This window comes from Dendrobates tinctorius, unplaced genomic scaffold, assembly GCF_039654945.1.
Source record: "Dendrobates tinctorius isolate UK_male_01 unplaced genomic scaffold, ASM3965494v1 ptg000019l, whole genome shotgun sequence".
Lineage (NCBI taxonomy): Eukaryota > Metazoa > Chordata > Amphibia > Anura > Dendrobatidae > Dendrobates > Dendrobates tinctorius.
The window spans coordinates 45,869,681-45,896,020 of record NW_027361687.1 but is presented as its reverse complement, the minus strand read 5'-3'; the positions used below and the strand labels follow the sequence as shown (position 1 = coordinate 45,896,020).

Below are 26,340 nucleotides of genomic sequence, written 5' to 3'. Positions count from 1 at the left end.
GCCTTTTGCCTTATTATTGCTAGAATTATTCTTATGTAGACTAGTAGTCTCTGTCTTCAAGGAAACTATACTTGTTATCATATTTGTTCTCAACAACGTGTTCTGGGTATATTGTAAACAAGGTACGTACGACTCTGAGGTGATGGTGGGGGCCAAATGAGCTCCAGAGTCACATATTGTTGTAAATGGTATAAAAACTTGTCTTATATTTCATTATGTCAGATAAAGTGATTTAGCCACGACCAGTGTGTGTGTCACTTTGTCTCCAAGCGCTTGTGAACAGAAAGGGCGAAAAACCTCACAATTCGGACTCACTGGTGATCTGGACGGCTGACGCTTGGTCAGAACAAAAGCAGCTACAACAGTTTTAAGATGTATATAAGATGCGCCAATTCTGGCACTTAGTCTCCCTCTTCCCGCTTGCTCTGTAGCGGTGGCAAGTGGGGTTCATATTTGCGTGATTGATGTCAACTTTCTATTGTCAGGTGACATCAAGCCCACAGGTTAGTAATGGAGAGACACATCTATCCATTAGTAACCTCATAGTGATATTGTATAAAACCACACCCACAGAATAAAGTCCTTTATTTAAAATAACGACACAGACTCCTTTATAAATCTCCTGCAGCAACAAAAATAAAATAATAAACAACAATATTCCTCCCTGTCTGCAGAGAAGATAATCCATAATGCCCCACGACGATCTTGATGACATTGAGAGCAGTCACTGATGTGACTGCTCTCAAAGACAGCCAACGATACACTCCCAGGAGGTAATTGCTCCCACAGTGTATCTCTGAGCTGCCGTGAGAAAGTTCTCACACAGCGGTGCCGTAAGTGAGAGCATCGGCGCTAATTAGCTGATGTACTCCGGTGAACTCTCGCGGCTGCTCAGTGATACACTGCGGGAGTGATTACCTCCTATCAGTGTATTGCCCGATGTGACTGTTCTACACATGAGATCGCCGTGGGACACTCGGGATTATGTGGCACTACGGCAGACAAATGAGTGTTTGGTGGTTTATTATTTTACATTTTTTCTTGGAGACGAGGGCATCAGGGATTTGGTGTTAGGTGAGTATAATGGGTTTTTATTTTTATTTGAATGTATATGTAATTATATTTTCCTTTTTTTTTTTTTCTTTTTTTTTTAACTGTAAGCACAAGCGCCGGGAGATGAGACTATGTTTTTCATCAGCAGCTCTTCTCATCACTGTTCTCAGTGACTGCAGATGTAGCCCGATGGGAGCAGTAGTCTCATCAGTCCACGCCTGCTGATCTGAAGTAAGCGTTTTCCCACAGGTTATCGCTGTGGGTCAAAGTCACAGTATCTCTTCGGAGTCACACTGACATCTGACTACATGACCCCGCAGCGCTCTGACCGACGGTCTTTGCAGACGTAGCTTTATCGTCGATAAGAACCACTGCCCCTGTGTTTCCAAATTTGTCACACAGAGGGAAACACCATTGGAAGCCGGTAAAAACGCAAATAAAAACGCAGCAAATCCACAAGCATTTTTATACCTGCATTTTTTCTGCGGATTTGACTGACTCAAAGTCAGTAGGTGAAAAACGCTGCAGAAAATAACAAAGAATTGACATACTGCAGAAAAAAACACACTACAAATACTCAAAGGTAATGTACTGATCATGTGCACAACACTTCAGGATTGTCATTGAACTAGCTTGCAAAAGGATTCCATAGCATTTTTGGCCTATTTCTGCAAGGAAAAAACCTTGGGAAAACACATGAAACCGCACAGGGATGCACAGAAGCAGTGAGCTCCCGTGAATGGGGGCCCTTCCACCCTCCTTACATGTTTTATTTGTGATATCAGATCAGAGTCCAGAACCAGGAATGTTAAGAATCCAAGGAAGTGAGATCAGAGGAAGTGAGGATTCTCTGCCGGACCTGCTCTGATTACAGGAAAATCTGAAAAAGCAAAGACTATAGGAAGGCACCCATCTGTGACAGCTCACAAGAGAGAAACTTAGAAAGTAGTGGCCCACCCCTGTAAAGGTTTTACTCGAGTCTCATTTCCGTGTCCCTGAAGGGGTTCCTGTGTATGGACTTTGACTCTTGAAGTGTCACACATACAGTGTAAACAACTGAAAGTGGGAACACAGGTAAGACTATTGGATCGTTTTCATGTGATGACCAGATCTTCTTGTGACTCCAGTGTGTATCGGACGTTTCTGGCCTCACTTCGCTATGATGAGAATGACACACAGGTTCATCCACCTAAGGTTGTCTCATCTTGTTAAATGGATAAAGACAAGCAACTTGCCTCTTACTAAATATTTTCTCTTTTCTCTCTAGAGTGAAGAGATTTTTACTTTAATAGTTCACCGCTCATTGCCAAGATTACCGGCCTCCTCTGCAGTCTCCTAGGTAAGGAGCACAGGGCTCGCATCACTATATGCACACAACATTTGGCAAAGATTTGCTGCAGATGAGACCCTGTTTAATACCGTTTATCTTGCAGGGATTTCCCAAAGATCAGGAATGAGTATTCTACTGCCCAGCGATGGTAAAGATACCTCCTCCTTGTCCTGCTTACACCCATGATAGAAGTGATCCCACAACATAGACCAGTTCTGACATGTCAATGTCCTGACGGCAACTTACAGAGGTGTTCTTACGTTTTGGTCACAGAGGGGCAGCTGCCATGTGGCCTAAACCATGCCGATGTTTAGATTGCGTAGAGTATCGCCACTAAAACCCAGTTGATGGGTTACCGCTCTGTGACTTTGGAGCTAACTTTGCAGCAAACTGACTGGGGGAGGATTTTTTGTATTTCTGTAATGCATTGAGCAGGGTTGTTAGTTTGCAAATGTGGATTTTGCTTTCATGTCTCATGTGAATGTAGCCCTGGGATGTGCAGATTGGATAAATCTTATGTCCCACTTTAAAAAAAAAAAAAAAGTCCTAACATTTGGACTTTATAATAATTCAAACAAAGAAGACGACTCCCTTCAGCCTCAGTGATTTAAGAGAAATACGAAGGAATATTCTCCTTAAAATGTACGTGTCTCTTTCATTTCCCAGATGATGAGATCCAGGAATTTCACTGGAAGCTGTGTCAGTATAAAGATCATGCTCTTCGAATGATATACAAGTATTTCCAGGACGATCTGCTTCATGTTGTGGAGATCTTCAATACTCGAACACTTCTGAGTCAGCTGAAGTCAAGAAATATCCCTGATGTTCAGGTGAGACATGAGCTACTGCTGCTGTATACCAATGTCCCCTGTAAGAGCAGCTAGTCTATCCTGCTGTCTAGTCACACCCATTCCTGTGTATTAGGAGGATATTAGTTCCTGGGAAGTAATCTGAATGTTAAGTCAGCCACACAGATGGGAGAGTGGTCTGCTCCAGATTTGAGAAGTTTTTATTAGGGACATTCCACTGTCATCGGGTTATCTTCTCTAAGTCCGAGTACCAAATCTTTCTCTTCCCGCACTTCAGCGGTCAGGTGGCCCCCCCATACACAACTCATGGCCGGCTAGTCACACTGAAGTCTGCGGATCCGGCTGACTGTCATAAAATGTACAGTGGCATGTAAATGTTTGGGCACCCCTGGTCAAAATTACTGTTAGTACGAACAGTTAAGCAAGTTAACCCCTTAGTGACAGAGCCAATTTTTTCGCTTATTGACGAGGCCAATTTTTACAATTCTGATCACTTTATGAGGTTATAACTCTGGAACGCTTTAACAGATCCCGCTGATTCTGAGATTGTTTTTTTGTGACATATTGTACTTCATGTTAGTGGTAAAACTTCTTCGGTATGACTTGTGTTTATTTGTGAAAAAAATGGAAATATGGCGAAAATTTTTAAAATTTCACGATTTCCAAACCTTTAATTTCTATCCCCTTAAATCAGAGAGATATGGCACACAAAATAGTTAATAAATAACATTTCCCACATGTTTACTTTACATCAGCACAATTATGGAAGCTAAATTTTTTTTGTTCGGAAGTTATAAGGGTTAAAAGTTTACCAGCGATTTCTCATTTTTACAACAAAATTTGCAAAACCATTTTTTTTAGGGACCACATCACATTTGAAGTCACTTTGAGGGGTGTATATGACAGAAAATACCCAAAAGTGACACCATTGTAAAAACTGCACCCCTGAAGGGGCTCAAAACCACATTCAAAAAGTTAATTAACTGAACTGAAGCAATGTGGAAGGAAAAAAAGAACATTTAACTTTTTTCACAAACATTTTATTTCAGAACCAGTTTTTTTTATTTTCACAAATGTAAAAAGAGAAAATGAACCTCAAAATTTGTTGTTCAGTTTATCCTGAATACGCCGATACCCCATAAGTGGGGGTAAACCACTGTTTGGGCGTACGGCAGAGCTCGGAAGGGAAGGAGCGTCGTTTGACTTTTTCAATGTACAGTAGAATTGGCTGAAATTGAGATTGGACGTCATGTCATGTTTAGAGAGCCCCTGATGTGCCTAAACAGTGGAAACCCCCCCACAAGTGACCCCATTTTGGAAATTAGACAACTCAAGGAACTTATCTAGATGTGTCGTGAGTACTTTGAACCCCCAATTGTTTCACTAAAGTTTATAATGTAGAGCCGTGAAAATAAAAAAAATCACTTTTTTTCCCACAAAAATTATCTTTTTGCCCGCAATTTTTTATTTTCCCAAGGGTATCCGGAGGAATTGGACCCCAAAAGTTGTGCAATTTGTCCTGAGTAAGCTGATACCCCATATGTGGAGGGGAACCACTGTTTGGGTACATGGCAGAGCTGGGAAGGGAAGGAGCGCCGTTTTAGAATGCAGACTTTGATGGAATGGTTTGCGGGCATCATGTTGTGTTTGCAGAGCCCCTGCTGTGCCTAAACAGTAGAACCCCCCACCCCCCACAAGTGACCCCATTTTAGAAACTAGACGCCTCAAGGAACTTATCTAGATGTGTTGTGAGAACTTTGAACCCCCAAGTGTTTCACTAAAGTTTATAACGCTGAGCCGTGAAAACAAAAAATATTTCTTTTCCATATAAATGATTTTTTAGCCCCCAAATTTTTATTTTCACAAGGGTAACAGGAGAAACTGGACCCTAAGAGTTGTTGTCTAATTTGTCCTCAGTACGCTGGTACCCCATGTAATAACACCTAAGGTGACACTGGCGCAGCCTAGGAGGCGTTAGCAGGGGGTGCATGAATGAGCACAGGGAGTGCAGGCATAAGGCACGCAGTGCACAAGGACCTGAAACTAGTGTAGTGGGCTCAGGACCGGGCACTAAGCGATTACGTGACCTGGGGGCAGAGCCACCGCACGTGAGTGCAAGAAAGGACACTGAGCACGCAGCGCAGAGGGCAAAGACAGTAAACGTGGTCAAGGAGAGCCTTGAGTCAGAAGCCAGACAAACACGCAGTACCTAGAGACAAGACAAAGAGTAAACGGGGACAAGCCAAGGGGGTCAGATAACCAGGAGAGACAGAGCAGTACAAAAGCAGAATACAGAGGCAGAAGTCAGTGAACAAACCGAATCATACACAGCAAGGCACAGAGGCACACGTTTAAGGACGAGAGTCACCTGGTTCAGCAACCACTAACCAAGTATTACGGAAGTATCACCGACACTAAATGCAGATACTGCCAACATTAAATAGCTGCCCCAAAGCCAAAGAGAGGTGGACTGAATTATCACTGACCTGACCAGGATGGAGGCGGAACCATCGTGTCCAGAGTCATGACAGTACCCCCCTCTCAACGGGGGGCCACCAAACCCGCAGGATTTCCAGGAAACCGGGCATGAGAGGAGCGCACCAGTCGATCGTCATGAACCGATTGGGCAGGAACCCAGGATCGGTCCTCAGCACCATACCCCTTCCAGTGCACAAGATACTGGAGGGAACGGCGGACCAACCGGGAATCCACAATGCGCTCCACCTTGAACTCCTCCTAACTATCCACCAACACAGGTGGCGAGGTACCCAATGACGCTTCTTCCACAGCCCCCAATGGTTTCAGCAGGGTCATATGGAATACATTGTGGATCTTAAAAGATGCAAGAAGACACAAACAAAACGCCACTGGATTAACCACCTCTGTGATCTCATAAGGACCAATAAACTTAGCCCCAATTTAGCAGAAGGAACCTTATGTTTAGTGTTCCTGGTGGACAGCTACACTTTATCCCCAACCCGAAAGGTGGGTCACACAGTCCGTCTCCTGTCCGCAAAAAACTTAAATTTCCTCCGAGCCTCCCCAATATTCTTTTTGACCTCCCGCCATAAATTCCCCAACTGCTGTACAGCAATATCAGCACACGGGCAACCGGAGTCCAGGCAAGAAAACTCCCCAAAGTGTGGATTAAACCCATAGTTACAAGGAAGACAGGCATGATATACAGTAACTGTAGGTTAACCCTTAGCTATCGTTTCACCTTGTATAATGTCCTTTATATGTGACCCTTCTTCTGATCTAGAAATACCAGGATCTTGAAACTGACACGAAGACCTTGGCCCGGACTTTACTGCAGGATATTTTTGACCTAGGGCGAGAAGCAGTGATCGGATTGTGGGTCAGTCTTTATGTCTTACGAAGGAGTAATTATTTCCTCGTCCTGCACGCTGTACTAAAGGAGCTCTGTGAGAGAGGTAACGTGTGTGATGTGTCAGCCATGAAATATGGGTTTATATACCTTACATTGACTACAATAATAAAGATGTCTGCTGGATCACTCATTGACAGCAGTGTCTGCACAGAGAGGATTTCTGATAGGTGATAGGATCAAAAGAATACCTCTTAGAAAGGATTAGTCTAATGGTTCAAAGTGCTTCAGAATGAAGCGATTTTTATTTATCATTTTAAATGCTAGTTGTCTAGGTTATCAGTCACCTCTGCAGTCTATCAGCAGTGGCTGAGTATGTGTAGTAATTAAATTTTTTTTTTTAAATATAAAGCTGGCCAGATTCTTGCACAAACAAGCCCACCCCAAGGTTTTGCCTCACTGCTGTTAGGGCAGGTTCACATTGCGTTATGGCAGTCCATTTAACGGATTGCGTTACACCATGGCATTAACGCGATGTAACGCATCCATTAACGCAGTCATAGACCGCCATAACGTGGCGCATCGCTAACGCACGTCAAAATCGGCATGCTTTAACAATGTGCTGTCATGCTGTGACGGACCCTTGGACGCGGTCTGCAGCGTTCGAGGGTCCGTCACTGCTAGCGCAGATGGAGCAGCTGCGCTAGCGCGATCGCATAACGCAATGAAAAAATTAGCGTTAGCACAGTCCGTTTAACGCATGCGTTGAACGGACTGCTCTAACACAATGTGAACCTAACCTTAGACGCCGTGATTCTCCCTTTGCACAGAAGGAATCCCAAGCCATGTTTTCTTCTGCAGTCCCCCATTCAGTCTCAGCGGATCCTGCACAGCAGAGACTTCGGTCTCAGCGTCTTGCTCAGACCTGTGCTGTGCGATTGATTGCTGCTGCCTCTCCAGATTCAGCTATAGCAATCTACAGCAAACAGCAGGCAGCAGACATTCCTGGGACTAAGTCCAGGATTTGCCTTTCTGAGCATGCCTGTGAGACAATCACTCATTGGTGGCAGTTAGCTGCTCAGGTCCTCATGCGAATTCAGATTGGTCTGTTAGCAAGGTCCTGGAAGACTGGAACCTATAAAGGGATCTCATGGCCGCACGGCCGTGCACTAGTATAGACCATGAGATGTGACTTGTATGCATGTATGATTGTCTCTGGTGAATGCTCATAAATATCCTCTACCTTTGGTTGTGCATGTGTTCAGGGGAGATTGGAGATAGAGCCATCGCCAAGTAGTGGCGTCGCTTTCGCCACACCTTGCGCATTGTGGGTCCGGTCAGACTCTTACCCCTGCATTCTATTGCAGTGTTTGCTGCGGCTTTGGGGTTCAACAGAGTTCGCTGCTGTTCTCATCGGGTGACATTTAACCCTCATGTCTTCGGTGCTCAACCACCATCTTGTGTTCGCCATTGCATAGCAGCAGGTTCCATCTCTGCACGGTGGACCCCGGGTTGCGAACACACCTTACTATTATATTTTATTTGGTGCGTTCCGCCAGCCCTAACATTATACTAGCGCCAGGGTCTGGCTAGCAAGGGCGGACGAACCTAAGCTTCTGTGGAGTGTCCAGCAGCTGGAGAGCAGGCTGTCCGCTTAGAGCGAGCAGCTTCAGTTGTGAATTCATCTGCGGTAGTAACATTGGTGGCCGGTGAAGTCGCCACCAGGGTTGTGGCTGCGCCCCCTGTCCCGTTTCCAAATGTCCCACTCCTCGATAAATTCTCTGGGGATAGCAAGGCTTGCAGAGGTTTCGTGAACTCCAGTGCTCGATTCATTTAGAGTTACTGAGTTCACAATTCTCATCCGAGTGGGCCAAGGTGGGATTTGTGATATCCCTTTTAACAGACAGGGCGTCTGAGTGGACTATGCCACTGTGGGAACGTAAGGACCTGATAGTTCGGAGCGCCGTACGCTTTTTATGTGTTTGTGCGGTCAGAAACAGGTCTTCCTAGGACCGCAGGTCACCCACGATGCCACACTCCCAACTTCTGGCTCTTAGGCTGGTTTCACACGCGTTTTTTTGCGCTGTATTTTAGCGCTAAAAAACGCATACTTTTTTTTTTCCTATATTTTGCATGGGATGCGCTTATGTGCACATACACATGCGTTTGTATGCGTTTTTACGCACATGCGTTTTTTTGTGGTGTGCGCTCGGGCGCACAAAATGCATCCTGTTGCATTTTTTGGGCGTCCGACTTGCCTCAAAAAAACGCAGGCGCTCGCAATGCGTTTTTTTACAGCAAGACACCCATTATAAGTCTATGGGCGCGCATATGTGCGCATTGGCATGCTCATGTCTGCGTTTTTTTGCGCATGCGTTTTTTTGTTGACCATTAGTTAGACAATGGAATTTAGGGGTTTGGGTTAAAGTTAGGGTTAGTTAAGGGGGTTTAGGGTTAGGGTTTGGGTTAGGGTTAGTATGGTTTGGTTAAGGGTTAGGGTTAGTTAGGGTTTAGGGTTAGGGTTTGGGTAGGGTTTGGTTAGGGTTAGTATAGCTTGGTTAAGGGTTAGGGTATGGTTTGGTTAAGGGTTAGGGTTAGGGTTAGTAAAGTCATGGTTTGATTAGTGTGAGGGGCCAACTAATGTTGGAAAAAATTGCAAACGCGGTAAAAACGCACTAAATACGCATACAAACGCATAAAAACGCTGCGTTTTTTTCATGCATGCTCATAAAAATGCTTGAAAAAACGCAGCATTTGTATGCGTTTGTATGCGTCTTTTCTATGCGTTTTTTTGCTGGAAAAACGCGCTGCAAAACAAAGCAAGTGTGAAAGTAGCCTTACGCAGGGCTCCTTACCAACCAGCCAGTTCACCATAAGGTTTCGGACCATAGCCTCCGAACTGGAATGGTCAAACAAGGTCCTGATTCTGATTTTTTGGAGAGGCCTTGCTGGTCATGTCAAGGATGAATAGAATAGAATAGAATCGTAGAGTTGGAAGGGACCTCCTGGGCCATCTGGTCCAACCCCCTGCTCAAAGCAGGATTCGCTAAATCATCCCAGTCAGATGTCTGTCCAGCCTCTGTTTGAAGACTTCCATTGAAGGAGAACTCACCACTTCTCGTGGCAGCCTGTTCCACTCATTGATCACTCTAACTGTCAAAAAGTTTTTTCTAATATCTAATCTGTGTCTCCTCCCATTCAGTTTCATCCCATTGCTTCTAGTCTTTCCTTGTGCAAATGAGAATAAAGTTGATCCTTCTACAATGTGACAGCCCTTTAGATATTTGTAGACAGCTATTAAGTCTCCTCTCAGTCTTCTCTTTTGCAAACTAAACATTCCCAAATCCTGCAACCTTTCCTCATAAGACAGGGTTTGCAGACCGGTCACCATTCTGGTCGCTCTTTTCTGAACTTGCTCCAGTTTGTTGATGTCTTTTTTAAAATGTGGTGCCCAAAACTGGACACAATATTCCAGATGAGGTCTGACCAAAGAGGAGTAGAGGGAAATAATGACTTCACGTGATCTAGACTGTATGCTTCTGTTAATACATCCTAGAATTGCATTTGCCTTTTTTGCTGCTGCATCACACTGTTGACTCATATTCAGTCTGTGATCTATTAGTATACCCAAGTCTTTTTCACATGTGCTGTCACTTAGCCCTATTCCTCCCATTCTATATATGCTTTTTCCATTTTTATTGCCCAGATGTAGTACTTTGCATTTCTCCCTGTTAAAAACCATTCTGTTAGTTGCTGCCCACTTCTCCAGTTTATTTAAATCTTTTTGAATCCTCTCTCTCTCTTCTCTAGTATTAGCTATCCCTCCTAGCTTTGTGTCATCAGCAAATTTAATCAGTTTACCCTCAATTCCTTCATCTAAATCGTTGATAAAGATGTTGAACAATACAGGGCCCAGGACAGAGCCCTGTGGTACCCCACTTGAGACATTCTTCCAACTGGATGTGCAGCCATTTACGACCACTCTTTGGGTCCGATCACTAAGCCAGTTATGAATCCACCTAACAGTTGCCTTGTCCATTCCATACTTAATCATTTTTTCAATAAGGATTGTATGAGAGACTTTGTCAAATGCTTTGCTGAAGTCAAGATATACTATATCTACAGCATTTCCTTGATCCACCCAATCAGTGATACCGTCATAGAAGGAAATTAAGTTAGTCTGACATGACTTATTAGTTACAAACCCATGCTGACTCTGTTTAATCACTTCATTCGTATCCAGGTATTGACATACATGTTGTTTAATAATTTGTTCAAAGATCTTTCCTGGTATAGAAGTCAGACTCACCGGCCTATAGTTACCTGGGTCCACCTTCTTCCCCTTTTTGAAGATAGGAACAACATTTGCTCTTCTCCAGTCTTCTGGCACTTCTCCTGTTCTCCAAGAATTTTCAAAGATTATAGAGAGGGGTTCAAAAATTTCTTCTGCTATCTCCTTCAGTACTCTGGGGTGTAATTCATCTGGACCTGGAGACTTGAATTCATTTAGGCTAGCTAAGTGTTTCCTCACTATCTTTCTGTTTATAGATATCCTGGATTCTTCTATTCCCTTAATAGGACAGTGAATAACAGTTGATGTTACATTTCCTTTCTGAGAGAAAACAGATGCAAAATAGGAATTTAAAAGTTCAGCCTTCTCAACATCCTGTCTTACCATTTCATCATTTTCATCCTGTAAAAATCCTATAGCATCTTTGACTTTTCTTTTACTTTTGACATATCCCCAAAATCCTTTATTATTGCTTTTGACATCTCTTGCAAGCCTCAATTCATTTTCAGCTTTAGCTAATCTGATTTGTGCCCTGCAGGTTCTGCAGACAGCATTATATTCTTCTTTAGATATGCCTCCCTCTTTCCATTTTATAAACATTTTTTTCTTCCTTTTTAGCATGTGCTTAAGTTCTGTGTTCATCCATCCTGGTTTCCTTAACTGCTTCCTATTCTTCCCTCTTTTCGGAATTGTTAACAACTGTGCTTTGAGAATTTCATTTTTCAAGATTTCCCATCCTTCCTGGACATTTTTGTCTTTAAGGATATCCAGCCATTGGATCCCTCCAATTCTCTTTCTGAATCCCTTAAAATCTGCCTTTCTGAAATCTAACCTTGACGTCTGAGTCTTCACAGGTCTTCCGCCTCTAGTTATCCAAAATTCTAAAATAGCATGGTCGCTACCTCCTAGGGTCCCAGCCACTTTTACCTCCTCAACCATTTCCTCCCTGTTTATAAGGATTAGATCCAAGGTAGCAGTTCCCCTTGTTTTCTCCCTTACCTTTTGGAAGATAAAGTTGTCAGCAAGAGAGGATAAGAATTTCCTTGACCTGTTAGTTTTGCCTGAGAGAGATTCCCAACAAATGTCTGGATAGTTGAAATCTCCCATGACAACTATGTCATATTTTTTGGAGAACTTGGCCATTTGATGCATAAAGAGTTCATCCATAGCTTCAGCTTGCACAGGCGGCCTGTAGTAAATGCCTACAATGGTGTCCTTTCCATTGTTCTGTCCTTGTATTCTTACCCAAACAGTTTCCACAGAACTCCCAGTCTCTGAAGCTTCAATCTCTGTGCAGATATACGCGTTTCTAACATACAATGCGACACCCCCTCCTCGTTTATCAAGTCTGTTTCTTGCAAATAAGTTGTATCCTTCTAGTCTTGTATTCCAATCATGTGTATTGTCCCACCAAGTTTCAGTGATTCCAATGACATCATATTTCTTTTCCTGTGTTAGTAGTTCCAATTCTCCTTGTTTGTTGCCCATGCTTTGTGCATTAGTATAGAAACATTTTAGTTTGTGATTGGTTTCTCTTTCTCCAATATTTTTATTAATTAGATTCTTTCGTCTTTGTTCTTCCTTTCCACTTCTAATAGCAGAGTTCTCAATAGCATTTGTCAGGTGTATGGCTTTTTCTGGTCTTTTGCTTCCCTTCCCATGTTGTTCTAGTTTAAAGCTCTCCTTACAAGTGTAGCAAGGCGACTTCCAAATACATGCTTACCAGTCTTCGTAAGGTGCACCCCATCTCTAGCAAGTAGTCCATCGTATAAGTAGTTCACTCCGTGATCCAGAAATCCAAATCGTTGCTGACGGCACCATCGACGTAGCCAGTTGTTCACCTGCAGAATCTTATTCCACCTCCTTGTTCCATGGCCATCCACTGGGAGGATGGAAGAGAAGACCACCTGCGCTCCCAGTTCTTTCACTTTCTTGCCTAAGTCTTCAAAGTCTCTGCAGATGGTTTCCAGGTCGTTTCTTGCAGTGTCATTTGTCCCCACATGTAGTAGCAGGAATGGGTAGTCATCTGTAGGTCTGAAGAGTCCTGATATCCTGTCAGACACATCTTTAATTTTTGCACCTGGCAGACAGCACATTTCTCTTGAAGTTATATCCGGTCTGCAGATAGCGGCCTCTGTTCCTCTCAGCAGGGAATCCCCCATGACCACCACTCTCCGTTTCTTCTTCACAACATTTTTCTTTCTCCATCCAGGAGGACTCTGAAGGCGTACAAGGTTGCTGCTTGTTGGCAAAGTCTTATCCTGATGTATTTCTTCATTGTTTTCCTGCGTGAGAGCCTGGTACTGGTTTCTGAGCAGTATGGGTGCTGACTGCCTCCTGATCCTCCTGCTTCTCTGGGTCACATGTCTCCATTCCTCTGTTTCTTCAGGTGCACTTCGAATTTCTTCTCTTTCTGTAACATGAAGAGATAATTCTGCTCTGTCCAAGAACTCTTCACCTTCCTTAATGATCTTCAACGTAGCTAACCTCTCTTCGAGATTTTGCAACTTTTCCTCCAACAGGGACACAAGCTTGCATTTGTGGCATGTGAAGTTTGGCTTTTCCACTGGTAAATCTGTGAACATGTAGCAAGAAATGCAGCTCACCAAATGGCTCCTGGCCTCTTCCATCTTGAGATTTCTTAAAAACGATGAAAGATGAGCCCAAATGCTTTGGCCACAAGGGAGATTCCCACTACACTGGAGGAGTTGATCACCATATCCACTCGTATCGACCTACGGTTTGCCGAACAAAGGTTGGAACGAGCCCAGTGTAGGCAAATGATTTGGTTGGCACCAAGTTTCGCCAATCCTTTGGGGTCTCCTAGTTTGTCCAACGAACAGACTAAATTTCAGCGAGATCGGCTTACAGAGAGTAAAGCCCAGTCTGTTAATTCTACACCATCTCCTTCTGACATTGGGCAGATTGGTCCGGTAGCCAACTGCCGTGCCAGGCGTCAGAGAAAATGCTCGTCTCTAGAGTCCATTAGAGTGGGTGTTCCTGAGTCACCTGGCATGTCTCCCAAAATCACTTTCCAAGTGACGCTGTTCTACGGGGCGACCTCTCACGTTGCAGAGGCTTGCGTAGATTCCAGGTCTGAGGGTAATTTTATGTCCTCCTCTTTTGCCCTACAGAATCCAATACCCCTAGTGTTGCTCTCTAAGCCCGTTACCATTCGAGTGGTGAATGGTTCAGCACTATCTCATGAACACCCATCAAACCATTCTCTTTCCCTCGAGTTTCCTCCAAGTCATCAGGAGTTAATATTGCTGTTAGTGATTCCCAAGGGTATTGATGAGGTGTTTTTAGGTATGCCCTGGTTGCGTCACCATTCACCCCATATTGACTGGGTTACGGGGAGTATCCAGGGCTGGAGTAGGGCATGCCAGGGACAGTGTCACAAGGCCCATTTTCAGGTTGGGTCGTCTGAGATCCCCGCAGATTTAACCTCCCTACCAAAACAGTATTAGCCATACGCAGATATGTTCTCCAAGAAGGCAGCAGAGACCCTGCCGCCTCATCACCCCTATGACTGTCCTATAGACCTCTTTCCTGGGACGGAACCTCCCCGGGGACGTGTCTGTTCCCTTTCACACCCGGAGACGGAGGCTATGTCTCAGTATATTAAAGAGAATCTGGTGAGGGGGGTTTATTAGGAAGTCCGTGTCACCTGCAGGGGCTGGGTTCTTATTCGTTCAGAAGAAGAATGGTGAACTATGTCCTTGTATAGACTATAGGGGTCTAAATGCCATCACTGTAAAAACAAATATCCCTTACCCCTCATCTCGGAACTCTTCGATAGGCTTCAGGGAGCGAGGTTATTTGCTAAACTAGATCTGCGGGGCACGTATAACCTGTAACGCATCCGTTATGGGAACGAATGGAAGACGGCATTTAACACTAGGGACGGTCACTGTAAATATGGTGATGCTGTTCGGGCTTTGTAACGCCCCGGCCGCCTTCCAAGACTTTGTGAATGACTTTTTCCGGGAACTGTTATCCACCTCGGTCATAGTCTATCTGTATTGTATTCTCATCTACTCTCCAGATATAGATTCCCACCGGAGGGATGTCTGCAGGCTCTTTGAACTCCTACTGGCTAATTCCCTGTATGCTAAGTTAGAGAAGTGTGTGTTTGAGCAGGAGTCCTTGCCTTCCCTGGGCTATATCATCTCGGCCAAGGGCTTGGCCATAGATCCTGCCAAACTGGAGTCCGTAATGAACTGGCAAGAACCCCATTCCCTTAAAGCAGTGCAGCGCTTCATGGGGTTCAATTACTATCGCCAGTTAATTTCCCACTTCTCTACTTTAGTAGCTCCTCTGGTAGCTCTCACCAGGAAAGTAGCTAATCCCAAGCTGTGGTCAGAAGAGGTCTCCAAGGCTTTTACTTCCATAAAGTCACACTTTGCTAGGGCTTCCATTTTACATCGTCCTGATGTTGATAAGTCATTCATAATGGAGGAGGATGCCTCTTCCGTCGGTGCTGGAGCCGTCCTTTATCAGAAGTATGCGCAAGGTGGAAAACATCCCTGTTTTTTCTTTTCCAAGACCTTCACATCAGTGGAGAGGAATTATTCCATCAGGGACAGGGAGTTGCTAGCCATGAAGTTGGCCTTTTCGGAGTGGAGATATCTCCTGGAGGGGTCCCGGTACCCCTTTCAAGTCTTCACCGACCACAAAAATCTGCTGTATTTGCAGACAGCCCAGCGGTTGAACTCTTGCCAGGCCAGATGGTCTCTATTCTTCTCCCGGTTTAATTTCACCCTCCATTTTCTCTCCAGGGAGAACTTGCGTGCCGACGCTCCGTTGTCTCTTCGGAGGAGGGAGACGAGCCTCGGCTTACTGTCCCATCGGAGAGTTTGAGAACCGTAGCTCCAGTTTCGCTTGAGTCGGTGCCTCCGGGCAAGACTCTAGTACCACCTAATCTGCGGCCAGAGGTTATCTCTTGGGCCCATTCGTCTAGGGTGGGTGGACATTTCGGGACCAAGAGGACATCTGAGCTCCTGGTGAGGTCGTACTGGTGGCCGCATATGTCGCGTGACGTTAGGAACTACGTTCAGGCATGTGTCTCCTGTGCCAAAATCGGCCTTCCCGGCAGAAGCCCGCAGGCTTGTTATATCCTCTGCCGATGGCGGATAGTGTTGGCATATGCAACAGAAATGGACTTATTGTTTATGTAAGGGAGGACTTTACACTAGCCTGACAGCAACTGGCGATAGTGTGAAGTTAAATGTTTGCTGTATTGTGGGGAGGGAAGCTATCTTGTTATTGCTAGTTTTACTTTCGCTTTTGACTGTGTTACACCAGCAGCACCTCTGTGTGCTTTTGAATTCTTATCTCATGTTTACCCATAAGAAGTAAATGCTGTTTACTCAAGATAACTTGCTCAGTGAAGTTCTCCTGTGTACCAGTGGATTCTCAAAAGCACCACACTGCTACAGGTTATGGGCCCAGACACCCAGAACAGGAGATAGTCCCAGACACCCAGAAGATAACTCCAAGCAATAAATCCAGACACTGGAGAAGCAGATAATCTCTATTAACAGAAGGAGATAAAACCCAGTGAACGGAGACTGAAAAAAAAAAATCCAGATACAGAGGGACAAAGGAAATTATGACCCAGGAACTGGAGGACTGCACACTGGAGATCATTACAGAGAATCACCACACACAGGATATACAGGAACTCTCAAGAAGAAAGAATAATATCTTCATAAAACAAGTAAGACTATATAAGAATGATGTGCAGCACTGAGCTGAAACTCACAGTAGCTAAGCTGAACAGTGAAAATTATCAGTTATGGAAATTCAAAGTAGAGATGTTATCTAAGGACAAGTTATGGGAAGTAATCATTACAGACCTGATGAAGATAATCAGACATGGGATAGAAAGAATAGAGAAGCTAGAGCCACCATTAGCTTATTAGTGGATGATGCTCAATTAATACACATAAGAAATGAAGAAACAGCGAAAGGAATGTGGAACGCGTTAAGAAAATTACATGAAAGATCCAGTTTAAATCACAAGTTATTTCTATTAAGAAAACTTTACAGTATGAGATTGAGTGAAAATGACGATATGCAGAAGCACATATTCTCAATGATGGAAGTAATATCACAGCTAAGGTCTATTGGTGAAGACATTAAAGAAAGTCATGTAGCAGCAATATTATTGTGCAGGTTACCAGATTCATATACAGCCTTGATAAATGCCCTAGAGACAAGACCAGAAAAAGACATCACATTAGATTTTGTGAAAACCAGACTAATAGATGAATATCAGAGAAGAAAAGAACAGACAAATGATTCTTCTACTGAAAAGGACAGTGGAAACGCTCTTAAAGCTACATAATTTAAAAAACCCTATAATAAAGACACAAGAGAATGTTTCAGATATAAGAAAAAAGGTCAGTTAAAGAAAGACTGTACCGTATGGAAAGCAGAACAACAAAAATTACAACGTAGAGAGCATACACAGAAAGTGAAAAACACAATTTCCGATTCATGTGAGAATAATTGGAATGGCACATTTAAAGTAACAGACAAGAAATCATCACTTGGTTGGTTTATTGATTCAGGAGCAACGAGTCATATGACAAGTGACAAGAATTTCTTCACTGATCTTGATTTAGATAAGAAAGAAGCCATTTATCTTGCAGATGGGAGCAAAATAACCTTAGAAGGTATCGGACAAGGTATGCTAAACTGTTCAAACAAGTTCGGCCAAGATTCAAAGATACTTGTACAGAATGTGTTGTATGTTCCAAAATTGGAAGGCGGATTGTTATCTGTGAAGCATTTAAAAGCCAATGGACTCACTGTAAAATTCAAAGACAATGGGTGTGCAATTCTAGCAGGAAACAAGGTGATAACCAATGTCAAGGCAGATGAACAATTATATCATCTTGACACACCAAAGGAACAGATGAAGGTATGTACACGTGATCACAAGAACTGGATTCACGTGTGGCATAGACGTCTAGGACACAGACACCCTGACAGTATAAGGGTACCGTTACACCTAGCGATGCACCAGCGATCCCGACCAGCGGTATGATGCGGTCAGGATCGCTGGTGCATCGCTAGGTGGTCGCTAGTGAGCTGCCACACAGGCAGATCTCACCAGCGACATCGCTGGGGACGGGGGTCGCTACTTACCTGTCAGACGCGGCGATCCTGACGTCCTCCCGCCCGCGTCCATGCCTCGCTCGTCGGCTGCACAGGAAGCCCAGCAGGCAGTGGCCGACGAGGAATGGTCCAGGAGCTTCTCGCGTGATCAGCGATAACCAGCGGGGGAGCCGGTCGGAGGTAAGTATCACATGCAGCGATATCGCTAGCAATATTGCTGCAACGTCACAAAATCGGTGACTTTACAGCGATATTGCTAGCGATATCGCAGTGTGTAATGGGGGCTTTAAGCCACAAGAATATCTATTCCAAAAGAAAGTGAGATGAAAGCAAAACACCACTGGATTTGGTGCATACTGACGTATGTTGGCCCCTGAAAGTGACTACATCAGGAGGAAATAGATACATGAGAAAGAGAAAAAAGTGATCCAGCTGGAGACGGAGGCGGCTGCAATTTACAAAGCTTTATTGGACAACTTAAAAATATGTTGGTTCTGTAAAAATTTCTTATAGCAAACACCAAGCACACCAGTGAGGAGGATCAACGCGTTTCAACTAAAAAATAGTCTTAGTCATGATCCTCCTCACTGGTGTGCTTGGTGTTTGCTATAAGAAATTTTTACAGAACCAACATATTTTTAAGTTGTCCAATAAAGCTTTGTAAATTGCAGCCGCCTCCGTCTCCAGCTGGATCACTTTTTTTTCTCTTTCTCTTGCTCCTAATTCATGTGGATGCTCCCCACAGTCCGTGCTGGGCGTTGGCAGGCTTGGGGATTGCTTTGCAGACGGGTAAGCTGACTACAACTTTTTTTTTTTCGAAATAGATACATGGTGACTTTCATAGATGACTACTCAAGATACACAGTCACATAATTAAGAACAAAAGTGAAGTCTTTGATGAACTTGTAGACTACATAACAAGGTCGAGTAACAAATTTCAAAAAAAGCCAATTGTCATCAGAGGTGAATTTACAGGTCACAGAATAAAAACTACTTAAGACAGAATGGAATAGAACATCAGAAAACTGTTCCATACACACCTGAACAAAATGGAGTAGCAGAAAGGAAAAACAGAACTCTGACAGAAATGATGAGATGTATGCTGACAGATTCCAAACTACCAGAGAAATATTGGGGTGAGGCTACCTATCTAAAGAACAGACTTTTTTTTCCAGAAAACTGAAGAAAACTCCATATGAACTGTGGCATGGTATGAAACCAAGTGTCAATCATTTAAAAGTTTTTGGATGTAAAGTTTTTATATTCATTCTAACAGAAAAACGTTCCAAACTTCAAAACAGATCCATGGAGGGAATATTTGTTGGATATAGTGAAAATTGCAAGGGATACAGAATCCTAGATCCCAAAACAGACAGAGTCACGGTGAGTAACAGTGTGACATTCATTGAGGATCTAAATAAAGACACTATGATTTCAATTGACACAAAAAATGAGAAAAACAGCAGTGACATAGCTGAAGAGGTATCTGATGAGAAAGTAGTTGAAATTGATGAAGAACAGAATACTGAAAATGAAGAAATACAACTACAAACAGACACAGAACCAAGATGTTCAATGAGAGAAAACAAAGGTAAACCTCCAAAACGTCTCTCATACAAGGCAAGCAGAAGTAAAATTTATGAACCTACCTCTTGGGAAGACATATCTAAACTCCCTAAAGAAGAAGCTAATAAATGGATAGAAGCAACAGAAATGAAATCCATGCATGACTCAAATACATGGACACTGACAGATTTACCAGAAGGAAGAAAAGCCATAGAATGTAAGTGGATTTTTAAAGTAAAATACCAAACAGATGGCACACCTGAAAGATACCGAGTGTGATGAAGGAGCAGCCACCATCTTAGAGATGGGACCACATGTCTGGGCTTGGCATCCATTTTGGTCTAACTTCAGGAATTACAGGCAGCTTCTATACCCCCATGTGCTGTGTACTTAGTGAATACAAGCAGGATTTAGTGTTCCAATGCTAAATAGCCAAGGCCATTGGTGTAATAATGAGAATAGGCCCAAAACAGAGCTTCAAAGCTCAGGTATGGAGCCGTGCCAGCAGGGGGCCGGAAAAAGCCTAGGGCGTCAATTAGAATGTACCTGCTAGCAGACGCAGGAATATACGTCCTTTGTGTGTCCCAGACGCTTTGGCTCCATCCTAGGAGCATGGATTATTAGCCCACCCTCAGACACAGGGGGAGGAACATAGCATGTTTAAGGACTCGCAGCCCCTGGCAGACATTCAGTCTTTTCACACAGAAGATCCAGACGATGACTATCTAAGAAGGACCTGGGGACAGACCTGCTGAGGGGAGCAGTGACCCATGCTTTGGGGGTCTGTCCGGCAACTAAGATTCTTGTACCTGTGGACTGCAGAGCTCCCCAGCACCCACATGACCCTACAATCTGGTAAATTGACCTCCAGCTTAATATCTTAAGTCTTGTACCCTTTTGTTATATCTTTTCTCTGACTGCAAATTTACTGTATATTTCTGTAATTATCTAGTGCGCCCTTAAGGCAATTAATCTATAAACTTAATCTTGGGCTGATGCTTTTACTCTGATCATGAATCTTAAGGTACTGTCACACTTAGCGATGTACCAGCGATCCCGACCAGCGATATGGCGCGGTCAGGATCGCTGGTACATCGCTAAGTGGTCGCTAGTGAGCTGCCACACAGGCAGATCTCACCAGCGACATCGCTGGGGACGGGGGTCGCTACTTACCTGTCACACCAGGCGATCCTGCGTCCTCCCGCCCGGCTCCACGCGTCGCTCGTCGTCACAGCAGGAAGCGCCACAGGAAGCTGACGACGAGAAACAGTCCTGAAAGTTCTCGTGCGATCAGCGATAACCAGCGGGGGAGCCGGTCGGAGGTAAGTATCAGACACAGCGATATCGCTAGCAATATCGCTATAACGTCACTAGTTATAGCGATATTGCTAGCGATATCTCTTAGTGTGACATGCCCTTTAGAACCCCGAGTGGGTAACAGGACCTCCTCCCCGGCGACCATTTTCTCTAGGTGCAGTTCCCTTACTGCCTGAGAGACAAAGAGGGTGCCGGAGAGCTGTGCCTGTGTAGTTACGTCACGGTGGTGACGTGGGAGGAACGGGTCTGTGTGCGTTCCTCCACACCGAGCAAGACTCGTAGCTAAAGGGTATTCTCAAAAATATGGAGAAGACTATGATGAGACATTTGCTCCAGTTGTCAAACATACTACAATAAGCACTTTACTTACAGTTGCAGCAATGAAACAGATGGAACTGATACATTTGGATGTAAAGACAGCATTTTTGAATGGAGATTTAACAGAAGACATTTACATGGAACAACCTCCAGGATTCAAAGATGAAAGAAACCCAAACAAAGTTTGCAAACTACAGAAAAGCATATATGGTTTAAAATAAGCAGCTAAAGAGTGGAATGACAAAATCACGGGAGTGTTTACAAATGAAACATTTCAAAGAAGCAAAGCTGATCTATGCTTGTACACAAAAAGGCTGATGAATAGATGGATTTATGTACTCATATATGTAGATGACATTTTGATTTGTTCTGAACAAGAAAGGGATAAAGAAAACATTCCAAAAATCCTGAAGCAACATTTCGAAATCAAAGACTTGGGAAATGTGAAGTATCATTTCTTGAAGGATTATCCTACTGAAGAAATGACAGCAGACATCTTCACGAAGGCGTTGAATGCTGATAAACATCGGAGACTAATAAAAAAAAGTTGTGTTTGACTGAATAAGTCCTTACTGTTGAGAAAGGGTGTTGGCATATGCAACAGAAATGGACTTATTGTTTATGTAAGGGAGGACCTTACACTAGCCTGACAGGCCCTGGGAGAAGGTCGGGATGGACCTTTTTGTGGCTTGCCCAAGTCCCGTAACAATACAGTTTTCTGGGTAGTCACTGACCATTTCTCCAAAATGGTGCACTTGGTGCCTCTCCTGCGATTACCATTAGCACGGGCCTTGGCAGTGCTTTTTTATTAAGCACGTCTTTCCCTTGCATGGCATGCCTGCCAAAATAGTGAGTGACCTGGGTCCTCAGTTCGCTTCTTGTTTCTGGAGAGAGCTTTGTCATCCGCTCAGTATTGAGTTAAATCTCTCTTCAACATATCATCCCGAGATGAACGGGTTGGTAGAGAGGGCCAACCAGACCCTGGTCACGTACCCGTGACATTTTGTCTCCGCCAGGCAGGATGACTGGGCATCCTTACTACCATGGGCAGAGTTTGCACTTAACGCCGTTGCCGATTCAACAGGGCAGACCCCTTTCCTTCTCAATTACGGCCAGCATCCGCGTGTTCCTGTGCCTATGCCTATGTCACCTACCGACTCTAGGGTGGCAGACTGGGCAGTGGAGGCCCACGACATCTGGGACCGTGCTCAGGATGCCATCCGGGTCTCTAAGGAGAGAATGAGGGTCTCCGCCGACGTGCATCGGCGCCCCGCTCCGACCTTCGCACCTGGCGACTTAGTGTGGCTCTCTGCCCGTAATATCAGGCTGCGTGTTGAGCAAACTAAGTTTGCTCCCCGCTACCTAGGTCTTTTCCAGAGGGGGCAGGGATGATAATGTGTGCAAAACTGTAAAGCGCTGCGGAATATGTTGGCGCTATATAAAAATAAAGATTATTATTATTATTTCAAGGTCCTAGAGCAGGTAAATCCTGTGGTGAATTGCCTGTCCCTTCCTCCGCGCCAGGGTATCACAGACATCTTCCATGTTTCCCTCTTGAAACCCGTTCACATATCCTGGTTTTCTGACTGGGACGTCGGGCACGTCCATGGATGATTTCGAGGTGAACGCCATTGTTGGTTCCAAGGTGGTACGTGGCAAAAGATTTTACTTGGTGGACTGGAAGCGTCATGGGCCAGACGATAAGACCTGGGAGCCGGTTGACCACATTCAGGCCCCTCAGCTTATTGCGGCCTTCGAGCGTGGCATAGCCCGCAGAGTCGGGGGGGCGCTAGGAGGGAGGTTAACGTTAGGCACTGGGATTATCCCTCTGCACAGGAGGAATCCCAAGCCATGTCTTCTCCTGCGGTCTCCCATTCAGTCTCAGCGGATCCTGTTCAGCAGAGATGTCGGACTCAGTGTCTTGCTCTGACCCGTGCTGTGCGATTGATGGCTGCTGCCTCTCCAGGTTCAGCTATAGCAATCAACTGCAAACAGCAGGCAGCAGACATTCCTGTGACCAAGTCCGGGATTTGCCATTCTGAGCATGCCCGTGAGATGATCACTCATTGGTGGTCTGCAGTCAGCTGCTCAGGTCCTCAAGCGAGTTTGGATTGGTCTACTAGCAAGGTCCCGGAAGACTGGAACCTATAAAGGGATCACATGGCCGCACGACCGTGCGCTAGTATAGACCATGAGATATGACTTGTATGCATGTATGATTATCTCTGGTGAATGCTCATAAATATGCTCTACCCTTGGTTGTGCATGTGTTCAGGGGAGAGATTGGAGATACAGCCAGCACCAAGAAGCGGCATCGCTTTCCCGACACCTTGCGCATTGTGGGTCCGGTCAGACTCTTACCCCTGCATTCTATTGCATTGTTTGCTGCGGCTCTGTGGTTCATCAGAGTTCGCTGCTGTTCACACCGGGTGATATTTAACCCGAGGTGTCTTTGTTGCCCAACCGCCATCTTGTGTCCACCATTGCTTAGCAGCAGGTTCCATCTCTGCACGGTGGACCCTGGGTTGGGAACGCACATTACAATTATATTTTATTTAGTGCGTTCCGCCAACCCTAACAACTGCTTCCTCTGATGAATCTGTCACAAAGCTGGGAGGCATGCAAAGCTAGCTGCTTTTTTAAAAGCTATATGCCGAATTTGTGAATACAGTGGCTAAACCTTGCTGAAATCTTGATTTTTGTACAGATTTTTCACTGTCCAGCCTGTGCAGTGTTGAGTTAGCACTGTGCAGTAATGTTATTGTGGGTGTAAGAAATAAAGAGCAGAACAGATATTTGTCCAATTTTAATCCTCCGCGTCACCGTTATTGTCATGTCCACAAGATGTCAGGCTAGCTCTTGTGTAGTGTTTGTATCTAGGGATTATTGTACAATGATGGGATAATAGTCTCACTCCATTTGTTGTACAATTAACAAGCACAGCAGGTAATCCACCTTAGGCATTATATTTCTAATCTTGGTTGATACCACTTAGGGCCCCATCACACATAGCGAGATCGCTGCTGAGTCACAATTTTGTGACACAACAGCGATCTCACCAGCGAGATCGCTGTGTGTGACAGCGATCAGCGACCGCCCCCCCTGCCGGTATCGCTGATCGCTGCAGGAAAGCCCTGGACTTTTTTTGGTCGCTGGTCTCCCGCTGGCCACCACGCATCGCTGCGTGTGACAGGCGGGAGACCAGCGATCAGCTGGTAACTAACGTACACATCGGGTATCCAAGGGACGTTCATCCCTTAGATACCCGATGTGTACCTTTAGTTACCAGCGCACTGATGCAGGGAGCTGGTAACTAACGTACACATCGGGTATCTAGGGACGCACGATGTGTACCTTTAGTTACCAGCGCGCTGATGCAGGGAGCTGGTAACTAACGTACACATCGGGTATCTAGGGACGCACGATGTGTACCTTTAGTTACCAGCGCGCTGATGCAGGGAGCTGGTAACTAACGTACACATCGGGTATATAGGGACGCACGTCCCTTAGATACCTGATGTGTACGTTAGTTACCAGCTCCCTACATCAGCGCGCTGGTTACCAACGAACACAGCGACGCCGCGCGCTCGGCGTCACTGTGCTGATCGCTGGTGAAGCTGTCTGTGTGACAGCTCACCAGCGATCACATAGCGATTCACCAGCGATCCTGACACATTGATATCGTTGTCAGGATCGCTGGTGAGTCGCTATGTGTGTCTCCAGCTTAACAGTACAAATCGTTAGGTGATTTATTTCCTGGAGACAGAATAAAATATACCTATTCTGCTGATCTGACATCATACAAAACAATGACTAATATTCTCCATTAGAAGCTTTCCAAGTTTATGCAATACATGTATATTTGATTCACTGCCTTAAAGGGGTTTTCCAGTGTAAGAAAAGTGCCCCTAAAAGCTTTTATACTTTATAAGATATTAAGCAGGATAGGTAGTCGCCCTCTGCGTGTCCCAAATTTGCCTTCCGGCACTGCTGCACAGTGGTGGTGTCATCACTACAACTCAGCGGCTTTGCTGATGGAGGAACAGTGCCTACCCGGCCTCTTATTTTCCAAGTAACAAGTGGAAAATCTCTTTAACAATAAATATGATCATTTGAAGGGTGAGTACATTAGAATTATAATCTCTTCTAACATTTCTAGACCACAATGCTGATCACAAAAGAGGATGCCACCGATATAGTCTCAGCACTCAGGTAGATATTCTTTAAAATCATCAGACTTTGTTCCGATCATTGTGTAATCTGATATTTTTAATATTTGCGTACATCCGGCATTGATGTGACAATACAAAATCATTCCCAATCTCTTACCTGTTAGGTGAGACTCTGGTGCAGGAAATCCTCCTAGATGAAGAGGGGCACCAACTTCTCCCACAACTGAAAGGTAAGTCGACTTTATGTGAAGCTTTTATTGAAATATTGTTTTTTCAGATTTATTTTAACCTAATTAAACACGACCAATACAGATAAAGCAGCCTGAGGGCAGATGTCATCTTCTAGTCATAAGACAAGGTATTCAGCAGAAAGGGTTTTCATAAGTGAAGGTAATCCTTAAAAGCACAATAGATTTTGAACTTTTGAGACTGAGTGTGAATTTAAACAATCTGTTTTTTTACCCTTAATCCTGTCAGAAAGCTTAAAGTTTTCTGATAGCCACCAATATGTGGGAAAGCAAGGACAATAAATTCATCAGGATTCACATCCCACTCCCCCATTCTTTGCTTTCTTTCTTGTAATTACAATTGGTTGTTTTCTCCACAATAAAGAACATTCATCTTGAAAAATACATTTTTTGTTTTGAGTAATATGAAGTCTCTTCTTGTGCTTCCCGGTTTCAAAAATTTGTATTTAAGGTCTACCATGTCTGAATTTACCTACAGGAAAGATATATATCTTTGTACCATGTTAGCCAGTAGATAGAAAAATATTTAGAACTAGCTGAAGAGCCCGGCGCTGCCCGGGCATAGTAACTAACTGTGGTTAGTTATAACAAATTATAATTATCCTCCCTCCCATAGTCCCGTGCCCATATACCAATCACACATCCACCATCCCATATACCCATCACACATCCTCCATCCCTTAGTCGAGTGCCCATATACCCATCACACATCCTCCATCCCATAGTCCCATGCCCATATACCCATCACACATATCCTCCATCCCATAGTCCAGTGCCCAT

The 26,340-nt window shown here is 44.4% G+C and overlaps 1 protein-coding gene across 1 annotated transcript in view; it reads left to right on the top strand.

Moving 5' to 3' along the window:
- Positions 1 to 1,922: 1,922 nt before the first annotated feature.
- LOC141082899 (NACHT, LRR and PYD domains-containing protein 3-like) overlaps positions 1,923 to 26,340 on the top strand; it is an 86,122-nt gene continuing 61,704 nt past the window's right edge. The window contains exons 1-6 of the mRNA XM_073566935.1: positions 1,923 to 2,127; positions 2,321 to 2,392; positions 2,487 to 2,531; positions 3,050 to 3,213; positions 6,455 to 6,626; positions 25,477 to 25,542. Coding sequence (XP_073423036.1) covers positions 2,507 to 2,531; positions 3,050 to 3,213; positions 6,455 to 6,626; positions 25,477 to 25,542 — 427 coding nt within the window. The 5' untranslated portion in view covers positions 1,923 to 2,127; positions 2,321 to 2,392; positions 2,487 to 2,506. The remainder of the gene's footprint in view (positions 2,128 to 2,320; positions 2,393 to 2,486; positions 2,532 to 3,049; positions 3,214 to 6,454; positions 6,627 to 25,476; positions 25,543 to 26,340) is intronic.